Raw genomic sequence first — 25,796 nt, forward strand, 5'->3', positions numbered from 1 at the left:
AGGTGTATTCAATTTAATACTTTCCATTGACATCTACAGAAGTCTGCATCTTTTATGCCAACAGTTACCAATGTGGTTAATGTACTGGGGCCTAGCATGGTCCAAGCAAATTTCATTCAAGAGAAGAGTGTGACAACATGGCACCAATATCATTTCTGGTTTATAGGTAAGATTTATAAAAGCTTTAAAAATTATAGAAAAAGTTCTGGAAGAAAGCACAGCTTGGATTCTATTGCATGTGAAACCCCACGAAAATGAGGCAATGCTCTATTCCTCGTGCCTAGAACAATGCCTGGCACATAGAAGGCACTTACAAATGTTGAAATGAGGCAAAACCTGCATAACATCTCCATTTACCTTAGCAAGGGGTAAAAAAATCTTCAAGTGACAATATGCACAGAACAGAAGGTAAGTTGTAAAATATTTTTTATTGTAAAAACAGAGTCAATAGAGGTTGACAATACAATGTTATCTCAGAACATTTCCCCTTGGTTCCAGAATCTGCTAGGTTCCTATGTACCAGCAAGTCTCCATTAGCACTTCTCAGGTTTCATGGTCCTTTTCAAATATGTTTATTGACTCTATGTAAATATTGCTTAGAAACACAAGTCCAAATGATATTAAAACAAAGAAAAAAAACCTGTTGTGCCTTTCTTTCACATTTCCTACAGGGAGATCTATGTATCTCAGGTGCTTTCACAATTTAAAAGTAAAGTTAGTGCCTTAACCAAACCAAAGAATCCTCCTTCGCAAGTTATTAAATCAAACCTCTCATGACATTTGTAATATATCCAGATTTAAAGATTTTAAAACAAAAGAATTTAGAATTTGAAACAAACTTCAGACTGATTTTTCATATGTGAAAGACTATAGTTATTTGCAGCATACAAATGGAGAGAGTAGTGCAAAATGCATCAAGTTTTATACGATAAATATACTTTCAACCTAATGGCTGCCTCAAAAGCAAAGAGTGAAAAATTACCCCTTCTTAAAAGCAATCTAGAATGACTCAGTAAAGTCTGCAATTTAGAAAGATCAATTGCTACTCTATTTCTGTAGATTGCAAAATGATTTCAGAAACAGATTAAACATACAATTGTTTTACAAAAATAGAAATATTGCTTGGGACTTTACAAAACTTTATAAAATTAACACTATATTTGTAAATTCAAGATAATTTCACACTGAAATAGACAATTCTTCCATAAATATGAAGTCCACTCAAACTTGACTAGTCTGTCTTGACTATTCTCATACATTATTTCTTCCCAAATCTTCAGCCAAAGCAGATCTATGCTCTGTAAGATTTTTTGTAAAAGAGATTGTTTAATTTCAGTATGTTTTATAAGATTTTTCATTCTAGAAATGTTAAAGTAGATGAATTTACAGCTACAAACGTCTTACTAAAAGTAGAAATAATGCGATGACAATTCTATGACAAATTTCAAACCCAATTCTTAAGAATGACAATTACAATTTGGCACCTATAAAAAGTAAAAATATAGTCACAACTATTTTATGGAAAAATATTTATTCATATAGAATGAAGAACCTCCAAATTTACTTATCTGTAGCTGTCAAATGAGGAGTATTTTCTAATTACACCCATTTATAACACTCATTTTTTCACCTCAAAGAGCACCAGTGTATATTTAAAACAAACTAATAAAAAGTGAGAAGGTAGGGGCTTATTTCATGCAACAGTGCTATTATGATAAGGCACCACCTGGTATATGAAAAAGCCAAAGTATTTCCAAAGCATGTATTTCTGTTACTGGTGTCTTAACCTTTAGATAGGATGGTTAGAAATAAGCTAATAATTATTACTAACTAACCCCATCATACTCCTTTTTCCATCATTCTTTGCTTTTAGTTTTTACATGTAACAGAACATAAACAACAATGTAGTACATGATATGTTAAATAAACATCTTTTCCCAACCATCCAAGAAAATAGTCTAGAATTAAAACAAGAAGAAGAAACCAAAAATTTATCTGATATATTTGCAATAGCCTATCCCTGCAGAAGACTAGGGAGCTGGGAGAGGTGAGAAGAGAGTGGCAGCAGCTGAGGGGCGGTGGGGGTGGATGATATCAGGACCTATTTTCTATAGAATATACTGAGGCACATAGGTTAAAAGTTTCTCAGGCAAATTCATGGCTAGAGCAAAACTGAGAGAAAGCTCAGAATTTCACATTCCCCCCAGAGCTAATTTCTCAGAAAGTCACACCGGATTAAATATGTCAAAATATGTCCTTAGTCACTGCTATCATCATCATCATCATCATCAGATACATCATTTAATGGAGATTTCAATGACTGACTGTAGGAGTCCGATCTAGTGGGCTGGCACGTGGCCATGTCCCCAGTAGAAAGCAGGTCATAGCAGAAGTCACAAATCCGCACAGGCTTAGAGGACTGGCTGGGAAGAAGAAACCTCTTTTCAGAGCAGGGCCCACAGACAACAAAACCACATTTGCGGCAATGGTGACGACGATTAACAGGTGTGAATTTTGCTTTCTGACAACGCATACATACAGTTGCCTCAGAGTCAGGAACCCAGACAGCAGCATGTTCATTACTGGGTGTCTTCCCACTTTTGGAGAGTAAATCAGTGACACATTTATTTATGTGATTCATCCATTCTGATTTTTCAGTGGCAGTGGCAGCATAAACAGCAAATGATTTCGTTGGTGTCTTGATCAGCCATCCATTCCTCAAATCTCCCTCATCTTTGATGGAATCAATTGTGACATTTTCCAGGGGAATAATATGCTGTTTGTTGTATTTTTTCTTCTGGATGACAATATTGCCATATACAAGAATATCATTAAATAAGAAAAACTGCCTTGCTTTGGGCTTTTTTCTGCATAACTTCGTCAATACTCCTTCTCCAATAAGAACCCGACCAGGTATAGTTAAGGGTTGGCCAGCTGCTCCAAAACAGTTTTCTACTATATTTATACGTCTAGTATTTGCTTCACTGTTTGCCAAGCGATCCACCATCTTTTGCTAATAGCCTTTAAAAAAAAAAGAAAGAGAAATTAGCACACAGAAATTATACTCATATGTTAAATATACAATCTAAATTTAATCTAACAAACCATTACTTCTATCCAAAGACAAAATTCTCCAACTGTTTCCCTCCAAAATAATCGCTAAGCATACCAAAATGGGCTAACATTTCCCAGTTTTGAAAATCATCAAAACCATGTACTAACCATCTCCATGTAGTCTAGTACTAGTTAAGCAGTTATTTATATAAGAAGTATAAACTTCTTACAGACATATAGGAATTATTTACTAGAAAATGACTGTCATCAGCTCCATGAAGTTTCATCTCAGAGAGATTCTGAACCAGAGGACCAATTATTATATAAACTAAGAGAAATGACTATAATTTTTCGAGTAAGCTCTTACCATTGAGCTAAAGCCTTAACTCTCACCTGTATTATCAGAATGAAATTCCAACCTGCCTCACTGCCCTTGGTCTCGCCGCTTAGATCAATCTTCAGGCAATGATTTCTCAAACGAAAATTTGACCATGCCATTACTCAAAATTACTCCCCTTCACTATAAAATGCAGAATATTTAGCATGACATTTAAGGCCTTTTGTTATCTGCTTCCTGCTTACCTTCCCAGACTCATCATAAGTCACTCTTTACCTCAAATTTTATGTTCTAAGAATACACTATAACCTGTAGTTTATTTCAACTATACATGTCTTCTCCCATGCTGCTGTATCCTTTATTACTTACTACCCGCAGCTAACTCTTATCCTTTGAGACTCCATTGAGGTTACCATACCACTCCAGGAAGCCTTCCTTAAACTGTTAGACTAAACACCTTCCTCTGCAATGGAAACTAAAAGGCAGTGGCTATACATCTTTGAAGCTCATGCCATCTTGCTCAGCAAAGGTGCTCAAAAATGTTGACAGGAACATTTTGGCAATGTGCAAAAAAGCTGTATGAATCTAATTATAAACATTCATAGATTTAAACTATAGATTCAAGATTGACTTCCATCAAGTCCCAAGTTGTACCTGAATTCAGACTTCTAACCTAACCTAATAACCAAATCATATTAAAAAGGAGAGGAGCATTTAAATACAAACAGCATGGTCTAAGTCATAGTACTGAGCTCACAAACTGATGATACTGTAACCCTTTTGGGCCTCCATTATAAAGGACAGAACAATTCCGATTTTTTTTTTTTTTTTTTTTTTTTTTTTTGCTTTTTAGGGCCACACCCGTGGCATATGGAGTTTCCAGGCTAGGGGCTGCATCGGAGCTACAGCTGCCGGCCTATGCCATAGCCACAGCAATATCAGATCCGAGCCACTTCTGTGACCTACACCACAGCTCACAGCAATGCCTGATCCTTCTTAACCCACTGACCGAGGCCAGGGGTCAAATCCACAACCTCATAGTTTCTAGTCTGATTCCCTTCTGCTGCGCCTCAACGGGAACTCCCTGATTATTCCTGAATTCTGTCTCTCCCCAGATCTTAGGTCCTTATAAAGCCCTCTTGCCTTTCACAAGGGTGGACTCTGTCCTGAAAGTTGTTCCTGAGAATTAATATGACAATGCATGGCTGCAAACTGTGACAGCCTCTCTAATTAGGGCAAATCTACCAGCCAACTGAACATCTACTATCCTATGCACAAGTGCATCACAGAAGAGGAAATAAAAATAGCTAGTAAACATGACAAGAGGCTCAATCTCATTCATAACTAAATAAATGAATAAAACATTAGGATTGTTTTTCCATTCACCAGATTAGTAAGAAGATGCAGTGCTATTGAGGACACATGGAAACAGGTACCCTCCTACACTACACAAAGTATGTGTACCCAGGGATCCAGATACTTAAAAGAAATTTCACTCAACTGAAGAAAGACAAGTACAAGGATATTCAGTGCAGGACTGTTGATAACAAGGAAAAAAAAAAGAAAGAAAAAAAAGAAAAGCTCCAAATGTTCATCCAGAGGAATGAGTTGAACAATTTATGATACACACCCTTAATAATATGCTAGATATCTGCTAAGAATGATATAAATCTAAATACAGGATATGGGAAAATGCTCAAGATACTTAGGTGGGGAGAACTACACAATGATCTCATTTTTGTTTCAAATATTTATCAAATTTCATCAAGTCTAAGATCTATTGATTTTAAGACATATCCTCATTTTTTGTGCTACTGAAAAACACTGCCAATTAAATCATGGCAAACTCTTGGTTATATGCCATTCCAATTTTAGAGACATCAAATATAGTAAAACATGTTTATCTTTAGATTCAATGAAATATGGTGTAAGTGTGTAATCACAGACACTAATAAGTAAGCACACACATAGGAAATAAAATTTAGAAAATTATATACCATAATATCAATGATGATATTTATCTCCAGATAGTATAATTACAGATAATTTTTCACACTTTATATTACAGTCAAATATTCAAGAGTGCTTATTTTGTTAGGCATCGATCTAGGTACAGGAAAAAATAAAAACACAGACAAAGTTCCTGCTCTTCAAGACTTACATCTTGGTTGGGAAGAAGGGGAAAAAAAAAAATCGAGGAGTTCCCATCATGATGCAGCAGAAATGAATCTGACTAGGATCCATGAGGACACAGGCTCGATCCCTGGCCTTGCTCAGTGGGTTAAGGATCGGACATTGCCATGAGCTGTGGCGTAGGTCACAGATGCAGCTCGAATCTGGCATTGCTGTGGCTGTGGTGTAGGCCAGCAGTACAGCTCCAATTCAACCCCTAGCCTGGGAACCTCCATATGCCTCGGGTGTGGCCCTAAAAAGCAAAAACAAAAAACAAACAAAACAACAGACACCCTAGTAGTAATAAATGTTGCAATTTTTTTTTTTAATGGCCTCAGGGGGCAAATGGAAGTTCCCAGGGTAGGGGTCAAATCGGAACTACAGATGCCAGCCACGGTCGTAGCCACAGCAATGCCAGATCTGAGCCTCATCTGCAACCTACACCACAGCTCCACAGTTCGCAGCAATGCCCGAACCTTAACCCAATGAACAAGGCCAGGGATCAAACTCACATCCTCATGATTACTAGTCTGGTTTGTTTCCACTGAGCCACAATGGGAACTTCTAAATATTGTAATCATTTTTAAATGATTTTTTAAAAAATCTGCTGGGAGCTATTCAGACTGTATGGTCAGGGACGGCCTTTTTTTTTTTTTTTTTTTTTTTTTGGCTTTTTGGCATGGCACCTGCAGCACATGGAAGTTTCAAGGCTAGGGGTCAAATCATAGCTACAGCTACCAGCCTATGCCACGGCAACGCCGGATCCAAGCCCCATTTGTGACCTACACCACAGCTCACAGCAATGCCAGGTCCCCAACACACTGAGCAAGGCCGGGGATCAAACCCGCATCCTCATGGATACTAGTCAGATTGTTTCCACTGCTCCACGACACGAACTCCAAGGCCTTTCTAAAGTGGTATCTTTTTGGCTGAAAGGGCAGAACTAGATATGCATACATAAGAGGTGAGAACAGAGAATATCCGGTCAAGAGGAATAATTGCAAAGGTCCTAAGTTAGGAAAGAGGTTGGCACTTGTAGAAAACTGAAAGTATCTATTTATTCCCATCAGTATCAATTATTGATTCTACTAATTTGGCCACACAGTTATGAATCAGCTCATATACAATACAAGCAGGTTTCCTATTATTACTACTGCTGGAATTAATACCACCACAATTTGTGCAGTGTTTTTCACTTATTATCTTCTGATTTTTAACTTTCTCAAACTCCTATGAAATAACTAGAGAAGTTTTTATCTCCCAAAGCAGTATCTAATCATATTAGAGGAAATGTGAGCTGAAGGAGAAATTAAGGCACAAAGAAAGAGATTCGTGCAAAACAGCCTGGAATCAACTCTACTCACTGGGAGCCCAAGAAAGAGCTAAGCACTTCCATGCATTTCTGTTATTTTCTACCCAGGGCAACTTATGGTAGGTATGCACTATTAGCTCCATTTTATAGATGAGCAAACAGACATAAAGGAGTTAAGTACCAGGCCCAAGGCTGTCACAGAATGGGGATCAAAGCCGATTCTTCCATGCTGTTACCAATATATTACGGCACACAATTATTCCCTAAGGCTCCAATGACTCTCCAAGAACTAAGAAAGTTATTGCTACCTCTGGACCGCCACTGTAAACCCTAAAAATACTAAAGATAAAAAGAATACTAATTTGAGCAAATAACCTGAAAGGATAGATTATCATGATTTCTTTAACCAGTCTCCTGATAATATTTCTTTGTTCAAATTTTGCAATGTATTAAGCCTCAATCTCTGTCCGCAAATCATTCCCCAGTTTAAGAACGATGCAACAGGAGTTCCCCTGAGGCACAGTGGGTTAAGGATCCAGCATTGTCACTGAAGTGGCTCAGGTCGCTGTTGTAGTGAGGGTTCAATTCCTGGCCTGGTAGCTTGCACATGCTGCAGGCATGGCAAAAAAAAAAAAACAACAAAAGAGAAGTTTGGGGGCATTATTAATTGGTATTTGGCTAGAGCAGACACTGATAAGAAATATACTTCATACTGCAAATGTTACAAACACATACTCATATAATTCTTTCAATTATGAATAATGTATTCTATTATCTTTATTTTAAGTTGAAGCCCACTTGATCGATTTCAGTAACAGACTGTGACCTATATTTGAAAAAAAATGAACAAAGAACTTAAGGCCTTTGGCCTTAAGCAGTCCTTTCCATTATACCTGTTGGTCATGAAATATTTTCTGTGTGTGTCTGACATGAAAAAGAAGGGAAGCTCTGAGCTTGAAAACCGAGGAATATACAAATGCCCCCCCCCCCCACACAACATGGTGGGGAGCACGACAGGGAGGGGCTGAGAAAATGGGAGCAAATTATCAAATCCAGGTGGATTATTGTTAGATACCCAAAGCAAGGTTCTTGAGTAAACTGGATTTAATAAGGCATTACCTTTTGGCCCAGAATCCAAAAAGCTTTAGGGGCTTTCTTCCCCTAAAGCCCAAATCCAAAACTACCACCTCTGCACTGAGGTGCCCCAAACAGTAAGAACTCTCAAAGACTTCTGTGAGAATGTTAGAATACAAGAATACTGGACCTAGTCAAGGAGTGAGTCCTTGTATCAGCACAAAAAGAAGCAGAAGAAAACTCTAAAATGTGGGCCAAGCATACTTCTGTCTACTTTTCTTAGGAAGGAATACCAGTGAGTACAGTAAGAGCTAAGAAGGATGCTTCCCCATCTTCTGGCAGAGATGACTTCCTTAGGACAGATTCCAAGAAGTAAAATTACTGGGTCAAAAAGCACCAATGTTCTAAGCTCTTGCTACCTTTTGCAAAATTTCCATTCTGAAAGTTAACACCAATCTACCAAACAAGCACAATGACTGTACCCATCCCATTTTGTCTCAAAGTATTTTCCTTTAAAAATTTCAGCAAACAGAAAAGATTTTTTAATGCTATCTCACTTTATTCATTTCTTTTCTCTTTTATTCATTATGTTTATTCATTCACTAACTGTTTATTGAAGACTTTTTAGATGCCAGATATTTTTCTTGTCCTCTCGGGGTCTGGTGAAGGAAAAAGACAGTTAACAAATAGGTGATTCCAAAAGGTGAAATACAATGAAGGAAATTAGCAGTATGCCAAGATATAAGGAAAAACTCTTTAAGTAGTTCAAAAAGACCTCACTGAGATGGTTCTACATACTGGGTCTCGAAGGATAAGAAGTCAGCCTTGCAAAGGAACTATTACTATGGACAAAAATCCTAAAACAGAAAACAGTATTTTCAACTTAACTGAATGTTTTATTTCATACCTATCTAGTGAGACTGGCCACTTTCTAATGTGTTTATTAACCTGTATCTCTAAACATATATATTTAAAGGTTATTAATCTGCATATTATACATAAAGGCTACTAACCCATCTAGTTCACTGCTTTTCCTAGTATATTAACCTATAATTTGCTTATGGTGTTTGTCATAGAAGGAGTTTTATTTCTTGAGTAGTTACACATATTTTCCTCTGTGATTTTTTTCCCCATGACTCCTAAGCTTTCTTAATCCAGACATCAGATGCACTTATTTAGTATTCTCTATGTTTTATTATATGAATTTTACATTTAATTATTTTATCCATCTGAAATTTATTCTGGCATAGGTAAAAATCATTGTTTCTTTTCAAATATTTGCTTTTTTTGAGGGGTGGGGTCTTCATCAGGGCCATACCCATGGTAGATGGAGTTTCCCAGGCTAGGGATCAAATCAGAGCTGTGGCCTCTGGCTTATGCCACAGACACAACCACACCAGATCTGAGCCATGTCAGCGACCTACACCACAGCTCATGGTGTAGCCAGGGATCAAACCTAGATCTCTGATACTAGTCAGATTTGTTTCTGCTGAGCCACGATGGGAACTCCTCAAATATCTGCATTATAAAGGTGGTAACTGCTCCAGAATCACTAAATACTGCACTACCAGGTTTCCTCACTTATAAATGGAGCAGCTATGTCAGGGAGAGCATTAAATGAGATAATGCATACAAAATGCTGAGCAAGTAGTTTTTATTTACTCATGTTAATAACCTAATACACTGATTTATATTAAATTTTCATGTAGTATTATAACACTGCTTCTGGGCTGTCTGGTCTAATCCATTAATCTTTTACAGTACCATGCATCTGTTAAAACTAGTTTGGATTATTCCCTATTAACCTTTCAAATGTTTTACTTAACCTCATCTGCTTATCTGTCCATATGACATCTACTTTGAACAGTGGTTCTCAACCTTAGCTGCCTGAAATCACCAAGGAGCTTTAACCTAAAGGTGTACTAAAGTATACCAGAAAAAAGGTCATCCAAACTTACTATCTGGGTCCAAAACAGCTATTTTTAATATTTTAAGCCATTTTATAACTATTTACAGAAATAAGAATAAAGGGAGAGTAAAAATAACTTTGAATTTAAATGTCAAATTTCTTATTCCACATTTCTGTTATTAAAGGTATATAGATCCAAAAGCACACCACCCTTTAAATGCAATTAAATAGTTATAAGTTATCACACATGAACCTATAATATTTCCATTTGTTTTTAGGAATACTGTTTACTAATTAAATCTAAATTTGAGAAAACTTATCTAGAAAATCATCAACTGAAGACCATAGTCTGAGATTTCACTTATAATATTTTACCATCATTATTAGTTTATGTTGCTGTTTCTTTGCACTCATTTTCTGACTTGTCCAATAGTTCAGAAATGTCTAGCTTTGCCAATTTTTGGTTGGTAGATGGAAAATGAAAAATGAAAAAAATCTAAATTCTGAAATATTAAACGAAAGCTTAAAAACAAAGGCTAAGGAAGATATCTCCAAACTGCTTCTGTATCTTTTTGAAAGATGATGAAATACTTTGGATAATGCAATAATAAAACTGAAAAATGGTATAATGGTTTGAATCTTATTTTGTCACTGCATCATCCTTCTAGGCAATTACACCACCTCCATTTTCTTTTTCTTTCTTTCTTTTTTTTGGTTAAATAACTCCTGAGATAATAAAAGAGTAAAATGCTTCAAGATACAGGAATAACAAGATCACTAAAATCCTATCTTAGATTTATACATGTCCAAGGAACCCATATGGTAATCACAAGCTAGCATGAGTTTTATTCTGTTTTTTAATACAAAAATTTTCTTTTTGTTTTGAAAATTTCTAAGAAATAAAAGTTACAAAGTATCAATCATTACAAATAATTAGAACGGTTAAAACAGAAATCCGAAAACCAAAATTGAGACCAATGGGCAGAGATGATTAAATATAAAAGGTTAAAGAAATACTGGTATCTAGATCCCTCCCCCAAGATGTTCTGATCTGAGGTATGTGGGATATGGCCTGGGTACTGGGATACTTTAAAGCTCCACAGGTAATTCTACTGTGTGTCTAAGGTCTAAACCTTAGCCACTTTCAATTACAATAAATAAATGAAAAAAATAAACAAATCCACTGAAATTTTGGTGAATGTATATTATACTCATAAATTAGCTTCGAATAAGTTAACATCTTTATAGTTTCAAATATTCCTAGTAGGTAGATCCTATCTTTTCTCGAAGTTTTTTTTTTTTTTTCAAATCTTTAGTGGCCCAGTAATTCTGTAGGTTTCTTCTCACAAGACTAACAGATTACTTAAATAGATCCCCAGGTACTTCATACTTTTTGTTGCTATTTTTGGGGGAGGGGGTTTCCTGCAGCATGTGGAAGTCCCCAGGCCAGGGATCAAACCTGCATGGGCAGCAACCTGTACCAGCCCCCCACCCCCCCTGCAGTGACAACTGCCAGATATTCAACCCACTCCTTTTTGTTGCTATTTTAAATCTAATCTCTTTCCCACATATTTTGTAATCCATTACTACTACTGATAAGAAAACTACTAATATTTCTGTTAGTTTTCTCCCCACATTCAGCCACTTCATGGAACTCTACACATTCCAACAGTTTCCCAGCTGACTTCTTTTGTCTTCTTTTCCAGCAAATTGTTTCTGGCAGTCCTAATTCATGGTTTAAAATATAGGAACCACAGCAAAACCATATCAAACAAACAAAAAACCCTCTTAACTTTTTTTAAAGCCAGTTTTATTTACCAATTTTTAAAAAGTAAACCATCCAAAGTTTCAAGTTATCTTCTTCACAACTGCAGACAAAAAACTACATTTGAATTGGTCAAGCTCCACCCTAGTCTTTTGGTAACATCTTGTTTCTAAAGTTGATACGTTCTTCAGCTGAGCATCTACCACCTGTTAAAAATGTAATATTAGAAAGAGGCAAAAACTCTTTTAAAAAAAGAGTCAGAATCTTTTTACAATTGAGAAGAGAGCCCAACTGTCACAGAATACTACGGGCCCAGGTCTTCTTACTGAAAACCAATACTTCTTATCTCATCCTTGCAGGTGAGTTTAAAACAAAAAATCATCTAATTAATTTCTTACACGTACCCAAGACATCTGATATCAGTGAGCTTCAGTATTCAACTGTGCATTATACCAGAAAAAAAAAAAAAATACACTATGAACCAAAAAACCTGAATTCTAATCTCAGCTCAGGCACTAAATAAGAGATTTCATAAAACTACCTGACTGTTCTACACACAAACACACACAAAGCAGCAGCCACCGCCTTGAATAAAATAATTTGTAAAGCCCTTTCTGTCTTTAAAATAAAGGTACTTTGATAGTAGAGGGGCCATACATACTTCTGGTTTACTACAAGCCTTACTTGCATACAAATTAATTTTTAATCAAATTTTTGACTATATCTTAATATCAATCAAGATTTTTCAAAATCTGTGTTACTGCTAAACTGAGACTATAGAAAATGTAAAAGGCAAGGAGAGACAAGCAGAAAAATGGGGAAAGGAGAAAATTTTTTTTTTAAAGCTGCAACAAACTATCAGAGGAACATTCTCCCTGGGCAAATGAGCAAGTTAGAACAAACTACCCCTCTTCCTAATGCACCTAAGTCAAATGAACAATTATTCTAGGCACCTACCATATGCAAGGGACGAAAGTTTTTACTTTCAAAATTTCCATAATTTAGTAAGCATAGTAACAATCAGGAAATTCTAGGTAAGACTTTCCATAAAATATTAGGATGATAAGGCAAAGAAGAAATACTTGAACATTTAGCAAATTAAGTTCAGAATTTTACTTATTCTATCAAGGAGACAGAATTTTTTCCTCCCCTTTCCACTAAGATTTCCACCAGTGTGGCAAACCAACTACACAACATGTAATGTAGAAATAAGTAGTGATTAAGGAAACATTCATTTCTTAGATAAGAAAAAAAAAGAAACTCTAATACTTTAATTTTAAACTCATAAAGCTGGACTGATAGGAACTGAAACTTCAAAACTTTGAACCACATTTATAGGAAAGTGATAGTGATTTGTAAAAAATCTCTCCTAGGCACTATGTCTGCCTATTACTAAAAAGTAAACTCAAATGCACTATGTTACAGGCCTAGCCAAGAAAAGAAAAAAGAAAAAAAACATTTACTCAACAACACCTACTCATGTACCAGGCACACCTACATTTTACTACTTCATTTAGTGATCTTAAATTCTGTTAAAATGAATAATCATATCCATTTGATTAAAATGTAAAATGAGTTATGGACTAGTTTAACAACCACAGTAAATTCATGTTCTTTCCATTATACTTTGCTACCTTTAGAAATAAATATTTCAGAAATATTTCACTCATGTGGACCTTATTATGTATTTGGAGAACTCCACTGATAAGGCAAAACACTTAAATATAAAATATGCTCAAAATAATTATTCAAATCCTAAAAGGAAGTTAAGAGTAGAGCTATGACTAATTTAGGGTGTCAGTAAAGGCAGTTTCAAACAGGTTAGGTTTGACAGACTCATCATGGTATATAAAGAACAACTAAGCCACAGCTGAGGATTTTTTAAAAATTAATTTAAAAAAACAGGAGTTCCCGTAGTGGCTCAGTGGTTAACGAATCCAACTAGGAACCATGAGGTTGCAGATTAGATTCCTGGCCTCGCTCAGCGGGTTAAGGATCCCTCGTTTCCATGAGCTGTGGTGTAGGTTGCAGACACCAGCTTGGATCCCGAGTTGCTGTGGCTCTGGTGTAGGCTGGGGACTACGGCTCCGATTCGACCCCTAGCCTAGGAACCTCCATATGCCGCGGGAGCAGCCCTTGAAAAGGCAAAAAGACAAAAAAACAAAAAACAAAAAACAAACCACAACCAAGTACTCAAAGCCCTTCAGTCAAGTTCCCAGTGTCCAGTCTGTCTTTTCAGTTTTACTTCTTTGTATATTGTTCTCTTTGTTACAGTCCAACCAGACTACTAGCTACTCCCAGAAATATGCTCTGGGCTTCCTCCCCTCTACCTGAGATGGATATATCCCCCTCCAGCCACCTGCTATTCTGAAATTTTACCAGTCAGTTCAGTAACCTCACACACATATTGTTTCATCGTTATATCCTCATAGCATTTTACCTGTACCATTTTATGGCACTTACTTTCTATTACATTTTATAAAGATTTGCATATCTGCTTATTCCCAACAATTTGGAGGTTCTTGGAATTGGGGAAGAATATCATTTCCTACAATTTTGTGTTCCCAACAGCACCTACAAAACTGCTTGCATATACATGCCATTAATGTGCAATGAGCTGAATATGACCAGTTAGTTAAAAGTGGCAGCAGCTTCTCAACCTGGGGTTTGATGAAAATCAAAGATTTCATTTTTGATATCTATAGTACTAATTTTCACACAAAACAGGAACTGCACCCTACACATCAAATGCTTCACTAGACCCACAGATTTTAAATTTACAAGCAAATGCTCTGGTCTATTTAACAATAGTATCTAATTATGAATTCTAAGTATTGAGTATAGCAGATCCTGTTTTTTAAAAATCTCAATCTCATGATAATATATAAAAATGACTTCTTCTCTTGCCAAAAGGCCCAGCTGTTTCGTTAGCAAGTAAAAAATGATGATGTACGTATATTTTCAACATCAACAAATTTCAGATAAAAAACTGCATTATTTCAAAACGTATTTATACAGAGACAGCTGTATAGTGCTGACAGATGTTAAATCATTGTATAATATTTGAAAAATAAAGCTGGTACCCATCATATCCCTAACAAATTTTCCTTAGCATTTTTCAGAGCAGTTACAATCTACCCACTACATTCAAGACCTTATGCTGTGTTATAGGGAAAACAAGAATGACTAGACACTGGGATTTAAGACATGTTCCCAAAAGGTTTTAATAAAAAGCACAACAAAATAAATATAATAATAAAAATATTAAAGTGGTAAGAAGCAAAAAAGGAAAGAGTGAAAGCATAGCTTGAAGAATGCAGCAGTTGAAGACCTGAAACAGGTTGTGAAAAATAACTGGAACTTCAAAAGGCAAAAAATGATAAGGCATAAAGCTGTGCAAGTAAAAATGTGTTAAAGAAAAAAAAGTAACATGTACAGCTGTGGAAGAGGATGGAAAGAGCTATTTAGTTGAAAAGCAGGGGAGAAAAATTAAGACTAGAGGAGTTCCATGGTGGCTCAGTGGATTACAGATCCAGTGTTGTCACTGCTGCAACTAGTTACTGTTACAGCGAGGGTTCAATCCCTGGCCCAGGAACTTCTACATGCCACAGACACGCCAAAAAAAAGAAAAAAGGGGAAAAAAATAGGACAAGAGATCTTATTGGTTCCTGAGAGTTCTCTCTGAAGCTTTGGGAAGGAGTGGCATGATCTGATGTGGAATTTTTCTGAGATAACTGTGGAAACAATGAAAGATAAACTGAGAAATGAGAGATTGAAAGCAGGACTCAGTTGAAAAATTACTGCCAAAGTAAAGGGGAAAGGTAATGAGAGTCTGAAGTTTACAGGAAAAGAAGGTTGTAAATGGTAAGGTTCGTGATTGCCATGACTAACCAGATGCAGAAGAGTAAAGCTGAAATTAAATCCCTGGGTTTGTCTTTATTTATGTATATATTTATGTATGTATGTATGTATATGTCTTTTTAGGGCCGCACCCCCCGGCATATGGAATTTCCCAAGCTGGGGGTCAAATCGGAGCTGTAGCCATGGGCCTACGTCACAGCCACATCAACACCAGATCTGAGCCGTGTCTGCAACCTACACCACAGCTCATGGCAATGCCAGATCCTTAACCAACTGAGCAAGGCCAGGTATCTAACCCAAATCCTCACTGATGCTAGTCAGGTTTGTTAACTGATGAGCCACGACGGGAACCCCAAATCCCTGGGTTTTCAGTCTAAACAATACAGAAGCTAGTAAAATCAATAATTTCCAAGAATTCCAAGCAGCAAATATTTACTGACCAACCTACTCTGTACAAAATAAGTATTTAAAGAAGTACTCAAAACTAACAATCTTTGCGAAGGATAAAGACAGCAATATACACAAGTTTATAAACACAAGATAAATAATCTATGTATTATACACATTAAGGTGTGTTTCTGTAGGAAAGATGATGGGAGTAACTTATAAGGAAGGAGACAAAACACAAGAAAGGGGTCTGGTACTCATTAAGTGTGTTATGAACTGAGGAATATAATTACCTCAAATCTGTGCACCCAAAGTCTGAAAGAGCAGAGAAGAAACAAACCAAATATACGATTTTTTTTTCCTTTTTTTTCTTTTTTTAATGGCCACACCTGCGGCATATGGAAGTTCGTGGGCTGGGGATGCAGCTGAGGACTATGCCACAGCCATGGCAAAACCAGATCCAAGCCGCATCTGTGACCTAAGCTATAGTCTGCAGCAATGCTGGATCCTTAACCCACTGAGCCACAACAGGAACTCCAGAAACACATAAATTTTTTTTTTTTTTTTTTTGGTCTTTTGTCTTTTTTGTTGTTGTTGTTGTTGTTATTGTTGCTATTTCTTGGGCCGTTCCCGCGGCATATGGAGGTTCCCAGGCTAGGGGTTGAATTGGAGCTGTAGCCTCCGGCCTATGCCAGAGCCACAGCAACGCGGGATCCGAGCCTCGTCTGCAACCTACACCACAGCTCACGGCAACGCCAGATCGTTAACCCACTGAGCAAGGGCAGGGATCGAACCCGCAACCTCATGGTTCCTAGTCGGATTCGTTAACCACTGTGCCACGACGGGAACTCCACATAAATTTTTTTTATTAAAAAAATAAGAAGAGTGATGAAACCTAAGGCCAAAGAACATAGCTGGGAGGCAATTCTGACCAGGAGGAACAATTCTTAAATGACTAGAAACTCAAGATGGATCTTAAAGCAAGAGTAAAAGGTCAAACTATATAGGGGAGAGGAAGAAAGGGGATGACAGGGTGTACAAATACAGTATTTTCTCCTGCAAGGAAACAACTGCACTCAGACTGGAGGAGGTAGGGCCTGGAGAATGTATAGTGGTTAAGAGTAGAAACCCAGCAAGACAGGAAAGGGCCAAAATGCAAAGGAAAGTAAAACATCAGACTGAACAGTTTAGATTTTATTATATAGGCAATGGAAAAACTAAGGTCTTTAAATAAGAAAATACTAATAAGTACACAGAAGCAGCACAGAGAACTGGAGAGCCTACCTGAAGAAGCAAGACAGAAGGAAAAAAAAGAAAGAAAAAAAAAAGTCAGGAGGGTATTATATAGTCTCTAAGTAAAAAGTTAACAAAAGCCTAAGCCACAAAAACTGACAGTAAAAAAAAAAAAAGGGCAAGATTGGAATTTAAGAAAGATCACTGGGGTAAGGCAGATAGGATTTAGGAACCAACTGAATGTGTTTGAAAAGTGAATGTAAAATGATTTCAAAGGTTTAAGCATAAGCCATTGGGCAGATCAGATGCTAGTTTTGTTTCAGGAGGGAGAATAAATCAGTTTGGGACATATTTTTCTTAAAGCACCTTCAGGGTATCCACAAGACAAACATCTGTCAGACAAACTGAAATGCCAAGATAAGTAGGGAGCTCCAGGACAGAAAGAGATTTAGGAGTCATCCATGGAAAAAGATGGTCGTTGATGTTGGAGAAAAGAGGAAAGGGCAGAGGACTAAACTTTGGGGAAGGCCTAGTTTAGAAAGCAGGAGAAGCAAGAGAAGAGAGAAAGGGAAACAAGAGAGCACAAAGCACCTTTCAACATGTTCACATGTCTCACAAACCTCAGAGATTCAATAACCTTATTGTGCCAAAAGGTCACAATAAGCAGGGAAATATGTGGGGAAAAAAATCTAAGGCTGATGGTAATGTATAATATTATTTCAGCAAGCCCTGCACTTTGACCCTGGAATTTCTAACCACATAAGTTTATCGTGAGAAACAAACTACTGGAGAGTGGGCTGTAATATTAAAAAGTTTTCCCTCTGGCATTAACTCTGCTAGTGACAAACAGAACCTAAATTTCTAGCCCTAGAGAGGAATGGCTAAATACAAAAAAGCCAAATATCATAAAAGAAAACATTTTACCAAATAAAAACTTTAAACTTCAATACAGAGTGGAAAAAAAAAACCATTACAATTAATAAAAACTTCTTTTAAAAGACTGGAAAAATGCACACCAAAAATTTAATATTGGTTATCTCTAAGTACTAGGATGAAATACTTTGATACTAATTATTTTATAATGAACACATATTCTCTCAGAAAGAAAAAAGCTTTTAAATAACAAGGAGTTCCCATAGTGGCTCATCGGAAACAAACCTGACTAGCATCCGTGAGGATTCGGACTCAATCTCTGGCCTCAACTCAGTGGGTTAAGGATCCAGCGTTGCCATGAGCTGTGGTGTAGGTCACAGATGAGGCTTGTAACCTGAGTTGCTATGGCTGTGGCACAGGCAAGGAGCTGCAGGTCCAATTTGACCCCTAGCCTGGCAACTTTCATATGCCACAGGTGCAGCCCTAAAAAGCAAAAATAAAAATAAAAAATTAAGTAACAAAATGAAAAGGATGTTTAGAGAAATATAATAAACACAGTTATAGGTATGACTAATAAAAATTTAAGAATAAAAAAATCTTTTTTATTTTCCTCCTAACTACAGTTTAAATGAAACAAGTATAAAGAATTAAAGATAGTTCCACTTACAGAAATGAAAAAAAAAAGTTGATGCAAAGAATAAAACAGAAAATTCACATAAAATCCACAGAAGGAAGCAAGATCATCTGTTAAGAGTTAAGCATTTCAAGATTAAGCTTAGCAACCTGAGTTAAAGTGAAAAAGCAACAGAGAAAATGAGTCAACTTTAGGATAAGAAAAGGATTTGAAAGGAACTAGTTACACAGGTAGGTGGAAAACAAATATTTAACAGTCATCAGAGCTGTAACTTTTTTAGGGGATGCTGGCAGAGAAGAATAGAAAAAGCAAAAGGTGATATTTACAAGTTGAGAAGTAACCAGTTATGAAAAGCAAAGGTCAAGGACAGGAAGACAACATAATACCAGTTGGTTCATGGTATATGGTATACGGTGGGTTCAAGAGTGGGAAAAAAAAAGGAAGAAAACTAACAGCCTAAGAGGAACTGGAGGTGACAATGAGGACAAAAAGTTGGTTATCAGGTGTGATGGAAAATAAAAATAGAAAGACAGGCCCTCTGAGTCACCACATCTGGTCACAGATTTAGACCTGAGGTTTAAATGATGATAAGCTTAAATAACACAGTGATCCAGGAGTTTCCTTATGGCTCAGCAGGTTAAGGATGTGGTGTTGTCACTGCAGTGGCTCAAGTCACTGCCGTGGTGCAGGATCCATCCCTGGCCCAGGAACTTCCTTCCACATACCATGAGTGTGGCCAAAAAGAAAAACAAACAAAAAAATATAGACAGCCATGTAGGCTGTTAGATGTAAAGTGGAGATGAAGGTCACAGGACCTTCACTAGTTCCAAATGCGGCCTTTCTGGTCGGAAATGAAGGTAAGTGTTCCATTAACCTCTGCACTTCACTTTCTGCTGCTGCAAATCCATTCTCTGTAACCCGACTAGGATTCTTCAGCTGGCACTTAACCTCCTTCTGTATTTTATTCAACCACAAAATGAAGAGAACAGGGAGATGGGAGATTGAATTAATGGTTCTCAACCCAGACTGTACATTAAAACAAACAAAAAAACTGGCAAAGCTACCTGTGCTTTGACTCCAAACCTAGTAATTGTGATTGATTTGTCCAAGAACGGGGTTCAGGCATCAGTATTTTTAAAAAGCTCCTCACAGAATTCTTATGTGCTGCCAAGACTGAGAACTGAACTAGGTATTTCTAAAGGTTGCTTCCCTTTTAAAATTCTATAATCCACTGCCACTCTGCTCATTTGCTAACTTACTGAATATCCTGTACCAGGTACTTGCACAAACATCTTAGTAAATCCTCACAACACTGTGAAGCAAATACTTCATGTTCATTTTACAAATGAGTCCAGTGAAGCTTAAAGAAGTGAAATGACTTGTTTGAGAGTCACAAGCTAGTAAGAAGCAGAGCTAGGATTCAGGTTTGGGTTTTTTTGTTGTTGTTCTAATCCACCCTACAAGCAATTTGCAACTTGCTTTCTCTAGCACTCACAGCAACTACTTGACCGCCTTCTATTCTCTTCCCAGGACCCCCCAAACTGAGCACACCAGTTTGTGGTTTTATGGATTGATTAAAGGGACAGTTACAGGGGCAGGGGATTAACCTCAAATTCTACAGTAATTTCATTACAGAATTACAGAACTCCTTCACCTGGAGAGGTTTCACAACTTAAAACAGCCCTCTGAGAGTATATCCACAAAGTCCATTTTATTCACTTAAGCCAACATACACCCTGCTATTAGGCATGCAGCTGGTGTACAAAGCTGGTTCTCAAAGATAAACTTACAAATAGAAAAGCAATTTTCACATGTTTTCCATTACGCCAGGCATTCTAAAACAAAATTCTAAGACAAATTCTAACAAAATAATTATTGGTAGAGAAATCAGAGTTGTTCTGTCAAAAAGCTTAAATATATAAGCATGACCTTCAAAATTTGTAGGCATTAATTCTATTTCCATGTAGTATAAACACTAAATACAGAGGCACTTTTATTTTTCTTATTTTTTATTTTTATTTTTTGTCTTTTTCCTTTTCTAGCGCCGTACCTGTGGCATATGGAGGTTCCCAGGCTAGGGGTCAAATCAGAGTTCTAGCCGCCGGCCTACGCCACAGTCAAAGCAACTCGGGATCCGAGCCGCATCTTCGACCTACACCACAGCTCACGGCAATGCCGGATCCTTAACCCACTGAGCAAGGCCAGGGATTGAACCTGCAATCTCATGGTTCCTAGTCAGATTCATTAACCACTGAGCCAAGACAGGAACTCCCAGATGCACTTTTAAATTATGATTATTATCCTTTTGTTGACTCACAGCTGTTGTTTCTTTGCTGCTTATCCTTCTGTCCATATCTACTCTGAAATTTCACAAACATTCAAGTTCTGTACCCCCAGACCAAAATTAATGAGTTGCCAAGGTAAATTCTCAAAAAAAAAAAAAAAAAAAAAGGTGGTTAGAGAAGATTTAACTCTTCTGCCCCTGAAAGTGCAATTTAACAAGAAATTCATAAAGCGTATTTACAAGAAACACATGTGTATTTATCCATTCAAACCTTTCCTGAGCATGTGCTATGTTCTGGGGATGATGAGGCAACTCAGACCTGACCTAAACCTGCTGTCAAGAAGGTGCCATGACAGATACATTTACTGGGATGCAATGGGATAGATAGGTGAATTATTCTTGGGGAGAAAAAGAGGATGGGGTAAGGAGAACAGGGCAGAAGGAGCTTCTATAGGCTTGAGTGAATAATTTTAGGAGGAATAATTTCAGTACATGAACTCTCATAAACTGAGATTTCCTAAGAAATACTCCAGGAAATAGATATACTGAGAAACTAAATTAAAATCAGAAAGAGCAGCTAACAGACGAAACAAGGTGGAGAGAGACTACTCCACAGGAATGAGTTATATATCCTGCAGTTACGCTGTAAGAAAAATGAGAAGGCTTCAGTCATAAGATCTCACTTAAATACCAGTTTGGCTGTTAGATTTGAAGTTAGTTAAATCACTTTATTTGTAGGTAACTCTTCATACAGAAAAATATATACATATAATGGCAATTACCTAACAGTGGGGAAAAAAAGGTTTTTTTTTTTCTTCTAGAATTAAGGAAATTAGCGATCAAATCTGAGCCGAAGCTATATTTTTACCTAAAGATTGATAAGAGAAATTCTCCAAGATATGTTTAAGGGTTTATCTGATTTGTAGTTAAAAAGTCCTTTCAGTTCATTAACAGAATTTGGAAGCTCAAATGCCTTCATTAAAACTAGTAATTTACATTCACTTACTGGGGTGATTCAAGCTGAATCTTTTTTGATGCCTTGGTCAGTACACCAGTTTTATTTTTTGAGGCGATTACATGTGCTTTCCAAATAAGTAACTTAATACCATTCACCTCCAGTGCTGTGAGGACCCAAAGAGATTAAAAATAGAAGCTTTCCTTAATACCGAATTAACCTGAGGACCCCATGAGCTCGCAAAGGACAGAAAAATCTAAATGCTCAAAACACAGTAGGCAAGCACCTTTAAGGAACCAAAAGGAGGGGGGAAACCTCGCAATGTCAAGATCACTTCACCTTATTCTAAACAGAACACATGCCTTTGAGTCTCTCAATGTTCGTGTCTAAGTCCTTCTTTACTGAATTTGTTCTTCAGTGACGTACTGAAACACAACAAAGAAAGTATTTACCGATTTACAAACTTTGTGAGTCTCTGAATTACAGAGAAGAACTTGGTTATCTGTAACCTTAATACTACCCACGATTTCCAGTGCACACTCACAAGTTACTGCTTCAATGTCCTAAGGGCGCACAAGGATAGTCAAGCAACATGAAGAGGCAGCTCTCGGCCTTTAATAAAAATTTAAAAAATAAAGGAAAAATAAATTGGGCAAAAGACCATACAACTTTTAAAAGATTCCAAGTAAGTAAGACGTTAGAGCCAACGCTTCTATCAGGGTAAATTCTGCGGTGCCATTTTTGGCCGCCAATCACATAAAAATACGCTGTTCAGATTACAACGTCCGCGATGCCCAGACCCTGCAAACTTTTTGGACAGAGAGATGTTGGGGCCCTAAGATGCCATTGGCCACGACTGGGACCCCAGTCCCCGCGCCTCCCAACTTCTCACCCGATCTCAGGGTCCGCTTCGCGTCCGCCCGGCCCCCGCCCCGCGGCCCGGAGGACAGAACGAGCACCGGCACGGCCCCCCGGGCGGCCCCCGAGCCCTCCCGCAGCGGCGGCGGCGTCCTGCGAGCGGGCGCGGCTCCCCCAGGGCGAGGGGAGCGGCCGGGAGCGCCCCGTTTCTCACAGACCCCAACATGGCGTCGGCCGCCGCCGCCCGAGACGACGACACCTCCCCGCGCCGCCGACGGCCGGGGACCGCGGAGGGAAGCGCCCGGAAAGTTTCGCTTCTCCTCTCCCCGCCCGCCGGCGGCCGGTGGACAACCAACTCCGGCTTCACCTACCCGGCCGGGCGCGGACGGCGGCGGCGGCGGCAAAGGTCCGACTCCTCCTCGTCCCGAGCGCCGGGCGCGGACTCTGCTCGATCCTCCGCCCCAGCCTCCCAGAGTGGGCAGCCAACAGCGTTTCGCAGCCGGCGCGATCCAGACGCGGCGGGCTGGCGTCGAAGCCGCTCGCAGGTGACCCTCCCGCCCCTCCAGTCGAACCCCACAACGGCCGCCGGGGACAGCCTCTCCCCTGCGCGCGCACGGGCGCGCCGCCACCCACACGCCAGCCGCGAGCGCGGGCACGAGCACACCCACACCGCTCGCTCCCCGCCCTTTCTTGCCCGTTCCCTCGCCCCGCCCGGGCGGCCCCGCGCGACGAGCTCGAGGGGGCGGAGCCACCACGAAAGCCACACCCACCTGGGTAGCCAGGGCCTGGGGTTGGTTCCTCCGTGCTCAGTGGGAACGCGCGCCTTGGAGCCGATTGGGCGCACGTGGGACGTCTTACCTGGGCTGCCTAGCTGCGGGCAAGTCCTTGGAAAGGATTGTTCATCTGCCCACGAAGTTCTTAGCGAGGCTGGAAGAACGGAAGGAAGGCTGGGCCCCCTCTCCCACACCACCGAACTGGCCTGTAAGGGGAACTCAAGAACTTTCCACTGCCGGGAAATAAAAGCTGGGCGGACTTTTGTTTGCTACTCCCACTTTAGCACAGCGTTCCTGCCTGTCACATCTTCCACTGGCTTTTCCTAAGACCCCACCACTTGAAACAGAGGGAGCTGCGGCTACAACACACATACCCCATACAGTCTTTTAAGTGATGGATGACTTATTCCCTGACTTAGAACTCTGGTCTTTCCAAAACTTTTTCTCTGACGCCACAAACGTCATCCAACTTCACACATCTGAAAACAGTAATGATACCATATAAGGTTAAACCTGCCCTTCTTCATTTATAACGCAGCTAAGCGAGCTGACGGATACGTGGAGAGATGTTTAAGATGACTAAGATGAGGAATGGGGGGAGGAGACAGAATATTCACTTCAAACGGAAAGCGTATAGGCAGAAATTAGACTTGGGTAAATTTTATCTTTCCCGTTGATCTATTATTTCAAGGATATTTTACCTTTGATTATTCTTGAATTAGAACCACCAGCACCCAAGCCACATAAAAGAGCACCCACCTAGGGATACATAAGCAGGAACTTTCTTTTGGTCTGGGATCCCCTCCAGGTATTCAGCCTCCCATCCTCACTTTTTCCATATCTCAGAAACAAGCAAGTCTTTTAAATAAAATTAGTAACTAGAAAAAAACTGCAAAACCGACATTTTTTTTTAATAGGAAAACGTAGACTATTACCACCAGAAAAACTTTACATCTGTTAGGTATAGTTGTCTCTGAAGACAAGTGTAAATGTCCCCAGGATTCTCATCTGAACCATCACCCTACCCCAATTTCATTTAGTTCCTTCTTCCTCTACATGCAGAAGACCATCTGTCAGTGGAAAAAAGGATGGACTCCATCATCTCCAAAATCCCTTTCAATTTTGAGATTAGGAATGGCTATGTCTGATTGGTTGGCTAAAGTCTAGTCTAGAACAATAGTCACCAAACATTTTTGTCACTCACTTACCAGTAAAAGTTTGTCCTCTCGTATTTCCCAATATACTTATTTAGCTCACCCTAAAACGTATGGACTTAGAAGCCAAACTACTCAAATTCAGCTTTGCCACCAGCTACCTGTTTCCTTGGGCATATCCAAATTTTGCCTTAGTTTCTTCATTTGTAAAATGAGGGTAATTAAAGTATCTACCCCCTAGTGTTATTACTATTTGTAATGTATAGTGACTTGTGCATGGTAAGGGCTATATGAGTGTTAAATTTAAAATATATATAATTAATTATAAAGTGTATACACACACACGCCTATTATAATATTGATGTAAAACAAATAGATTGCCATTTATTTCTCCAGTAAAAATGGGTTTACTCAGGATCAACCAAGAACTGCAATTCAGGGTATGCTTCCATGTGGATTCCACCTACAAGTCCCTACACTGCAAAGAGAGGAGAACTCTTTTAAAGAGGGAAAGAAGAAGGTGGGAGGGCTATTGTAAACGATGAGTCCATTGGAGATATTATAAATTCCAAGTATAATGGCTTTTCATTGGTTGAGTTGTGACAGTCTCTCATTGGTTGAGCTCTTGCCAAGCAAGAAGAAGGCTTTCTTCTTCCTGCTGGGCAGTGCTATTGTCATAGGGCTGAAGAGCTCCCTCTTCTGACCTCCTGCCTCTGTATTAATTGTGGTTTCTGTTCATTAATTTTTATAATGATATGCCTATCATGATATGCCTAACTATAAAACATACAATATAAAAATCAGAAATAATGATTTAAAACATATATCTCTGTGTGTTTTCTTTCTGTACTCTGCATATTCTGTACCCTCCTTGGGCTGTGTGCACCCCAGTTTGGGGATTATTGACAAATATAGTGGCCACTAGCCATGAGTCATTATTTAAATTAAAATTTTAGTTCCTCAGTCACACCAACCACATCTCAAGTGCTTAAAGGTCACATGACTACTGGACAGTGCAGATTTAAAAGTCACATGACTACTGGACAGTGCAGATATATAAAAGTTCTATTGGACAGCACTGACAAAGCTGAAAAAAAAACAAGGCACTCAGGCAGTAGGATCAGCTCCTGATTCAGACCCACACTGTGGCACCTTGTTCAA

The 25,796-nt window shown here is 38.6% G+C and overlaps 1 protein-coding gene across 2 annotated transcripts; it reads right to left on the reverse strand.

Moving 5' to 3' along the window:
• Positions 1–409: 409 nt before the first annotated feature.
• Positions 410–23,310, reverse strand: PLEKHF2 (pleckstrin homology and FYVE domain containing 2). Of its 2 annotated transcripts, none has more exons than XM_021089079.2 (2): positions 23,080–23,310; positions 410–3,021 (listed from the first exon to the last, which is right to left on the reverse strand). In XM_021089079.2, the coding sequence occupies exon 2, from the start codon at positions 3,005–3,007 to the stop codon at positions 2,258–2,260; it is 750 nt and encodes a 249-aa protein (XP_020944738.1). In that variant the 5' UTR covers positions 3,008–3,021; positions 23,080–23,310; the 3' UTR covers positions 410–2,257. The 2 variants fall into 2 exon arrangements, with proteins under 2 accessions (XP_020944738.1, XP_020944739.1); XM_021089080.2 differs by lacking the exon at positions 23,080–23,310 and adding an exon at positions 22,743–22,865.
• Between the last annotated feature and the right edge of the window lie 2,486 nt (positions 23,311–25,796).

Source organism: Sus scrofa, chromosome 4, assembly GCF_054392235.1.
Source record: "Sus scrofa isolate SSC_HxYL_T2T_F1_AM1 chromosome 4, Sscrofa_HxYL_maternal_Yorkshire_Landrace_v2.0, whole genome shotgun sequence".
Taxonomy (NCBI): Eukaryota; Metazoa; Chordata; class Mammalia; order Artiodactyla; family Suidae; genus Sus; species Sus scrofa.

Coding starts and splice junctions, on each gene's coding strand:
- PLEKHF2 (XM_021089079.2), bottom strand. CDS start 3,007: ATGGTGGATCGCTTGGCAAACAGTGAAGCAAATACTAGACGTATAAAT.